We start from the raw sequence: 2,028 nt of genomic DNA on the forward strand, positions 1-2,028 counted from the left end.
CATCTTTTTAAATGTAGGATAATACAGAGAGAAGTCTAAGCTCGTGAGTTTGAATGATCTATACGTGCAAAGTTGCAAAACATATTGTAATATACGTAAGCATATATAAACTAATATTTAAAAGGGAAAATCTTTTCATGTTATTGAGTATATTTTATATTCTAGAAGGAATTTAGTTAGTTAATATATACTCTAAAAGAATAAATTTATTATTAATAAAAAAATTTAAATTTTATTATTGAATAAATATAAAATAAATATATTAAAAATTTATCTTTTTATATTTTTAATAAAAACTTTTTCAATTTATAATCTTAATTTATATTTTTGTAAACCTTAAATCCTAAACGAGACGAAAGACTAGCACAACATTTCAGAGCAACCACATCATTTTGCTTTTTCCTATTGCTCTGCGGGCTGAAACAAAAACCAGAAAACCCCACACATATTAGTAAATAAATAAAAAAAAACAAAGCACACACCTCCACCAGATTTCCACGAATCAGGCCGTGTTTCTATTCAGGTTTTTATCATTTCCTCCCAATTTTTGTTACTCTAAACAAGCCATCAGCTATAGACTCATGAATCTTAATAATTGTTACATTAATCTCCAAGCATCACAATACCATCAACAAACTATATCACCCTAAAATCAAATGATGGCTTGAATACAAAATACGTAGATTTATATCAGAAGATATTCATAACAAAAACATAGCCTTATAAAGGCTTCCTCCGTTACACTGAAATTTTTACAAAAAAGAGACAACTCCATAACAACCCATGCACACCATGGGAAACAGTTAGAAAAAGGGAACTCCAAAAGAGAAGGTGCATATTTGCAAGTAACCAAAACAACTAACAAACTTATTCGGCTACATTTTTTTAACTCTGTTTTCCTAATCAACCTTGACACTGAACACGTCACTCCTCTCTTCCTCCTTCATCTTAGGCACAACGACCTTAAGCACGCCGTTCTTCATCTCAGCTTTGATCTGGTCAATCTTGAAAAGCCTATCAGGTAAGTCGATCCTCCCGGTGTACCTACGCGCGCTTTCTTCGTCTTCGCCTTCTTTACCACCTTCACCTCTTATGGTCAGGGTGTTCTGCTCCACGGAAACTTTGACATCCTCCTTTCCGAGACCAGGCATGTCCACGCGCAGAAGCAGTGCATCTTCCGTCTCACGCGCGTCCCAACCACGACGAAGTCCAGCTCCCGCTCCACGAGAAGCAGAGAGGAACGGATTCTCCATGAACTGATCCATCATATTCAGAACCTGGCTCAAGCTCCTAGTCGGAGAAAATGGATCGAACACATNACATCTGAAAAAAAAAAAAAAAGAAAAACGATTTAGAAATCGAACCTCTTCACTAAAAATTCTTGACTAATTCATCTAATTGAGTTCGAGTTTTGTAAAATCAGAGTTATGCTGGTATGAATTGGTGTGGATTTTAAGAGCGAAGACAACTACCTGAGAGGAAATCGTCGCGGCGAGGAGTGCGAGGGAGAGTGCGATCGGAGCGACGGTCGACGTCGAGGTTGCGGTCATCTGCGGAGTCGTCGTAGTTGCGCATGGCATTGGTGTTGAAGGAGCGGGAAGCGGAAGCAGCAGCTGGACGAAGCAAAGACTTGGAAATGAGGGGAGAGGAGAGGAAACGCTTCACTGCAAGAGAGGACGCCATTGGAGTTGGAAACGAAGTGAGAGCTGAAACTGTAATTTGGAGAGAATTGAAGAATATGGCTTGGAATTGAGGTCAGGAACAACCAGTGTGTAACTGCGAGAGTGGAATAGGAGAGTCGGGGGTATTTGAGGGGGAGGAGTAGGAGTGATTAGAAGGTGCCAGAAACGAGTCTAGAAGGTTCCAGAGCTTGCAACGTTTTCGCGAAGGTGGCAGACTTGGGGAACAAGCAAATCTGTTAATAGGTCGTGATTCTGTACCAAAGCACGTGGTCACACTAGCCGGATGCCAAATGTAATTGGGCCCTTTTTGGTATGGATAAAGAAAAAGGGGCTTTTTGGTATGACG

General features: G+C 39.5%; 1 protein-coding gene across 2 annotated transcripts; it reads right to left on the reverse strand.

Annotated features, from left to right (window-relative positions):
* LOC107629638 (heat shock 22 kDa protein, mitochondrial) lies at positions 665–1,828 on the reverse strand. 2 transcript variants are annotated; one of them, XM_021118169.1, is made up of 2 exons: positions 1,470–1,828; positions 665–1,318 (listed from the first exon to the last, which is right to left on the reverse strand). In XM_021118169.1, the coding sequence occupies exons 1-2, from the start codon at positions 1,681–1,683 to the stop codon at positions 900–902; spliced, it is 633 nt and encodes a 210-aa protein (XP_020973828.1). In that variant the 5' UTR covers positions 1,684–1,828; the 3' UTR covers positions 665–899. The 2 variants fall into 2 exon arrangements, with proteins under 2 accessions (XP_020973828.1, XP_016187957.1); XM_016332471.2 differs by having other exon boundaries at positions 1,473–1,813.

This window comes from Arachis ipaensis, chromosome B03 (genome assembly GCF_000816755.2).
Source record: "Arachis ipaensis cultivar K30076 chromosome B03, Araip1.1, whole genome shotgun sequence".
Taxonomy (NCBI): domain Eukaryota; kingdom Viridiplantae; phylum Streptophyta; class Magnoliopsida; order Fabales; family Fabaceae; genus Arachis; species Arachis ipaensis.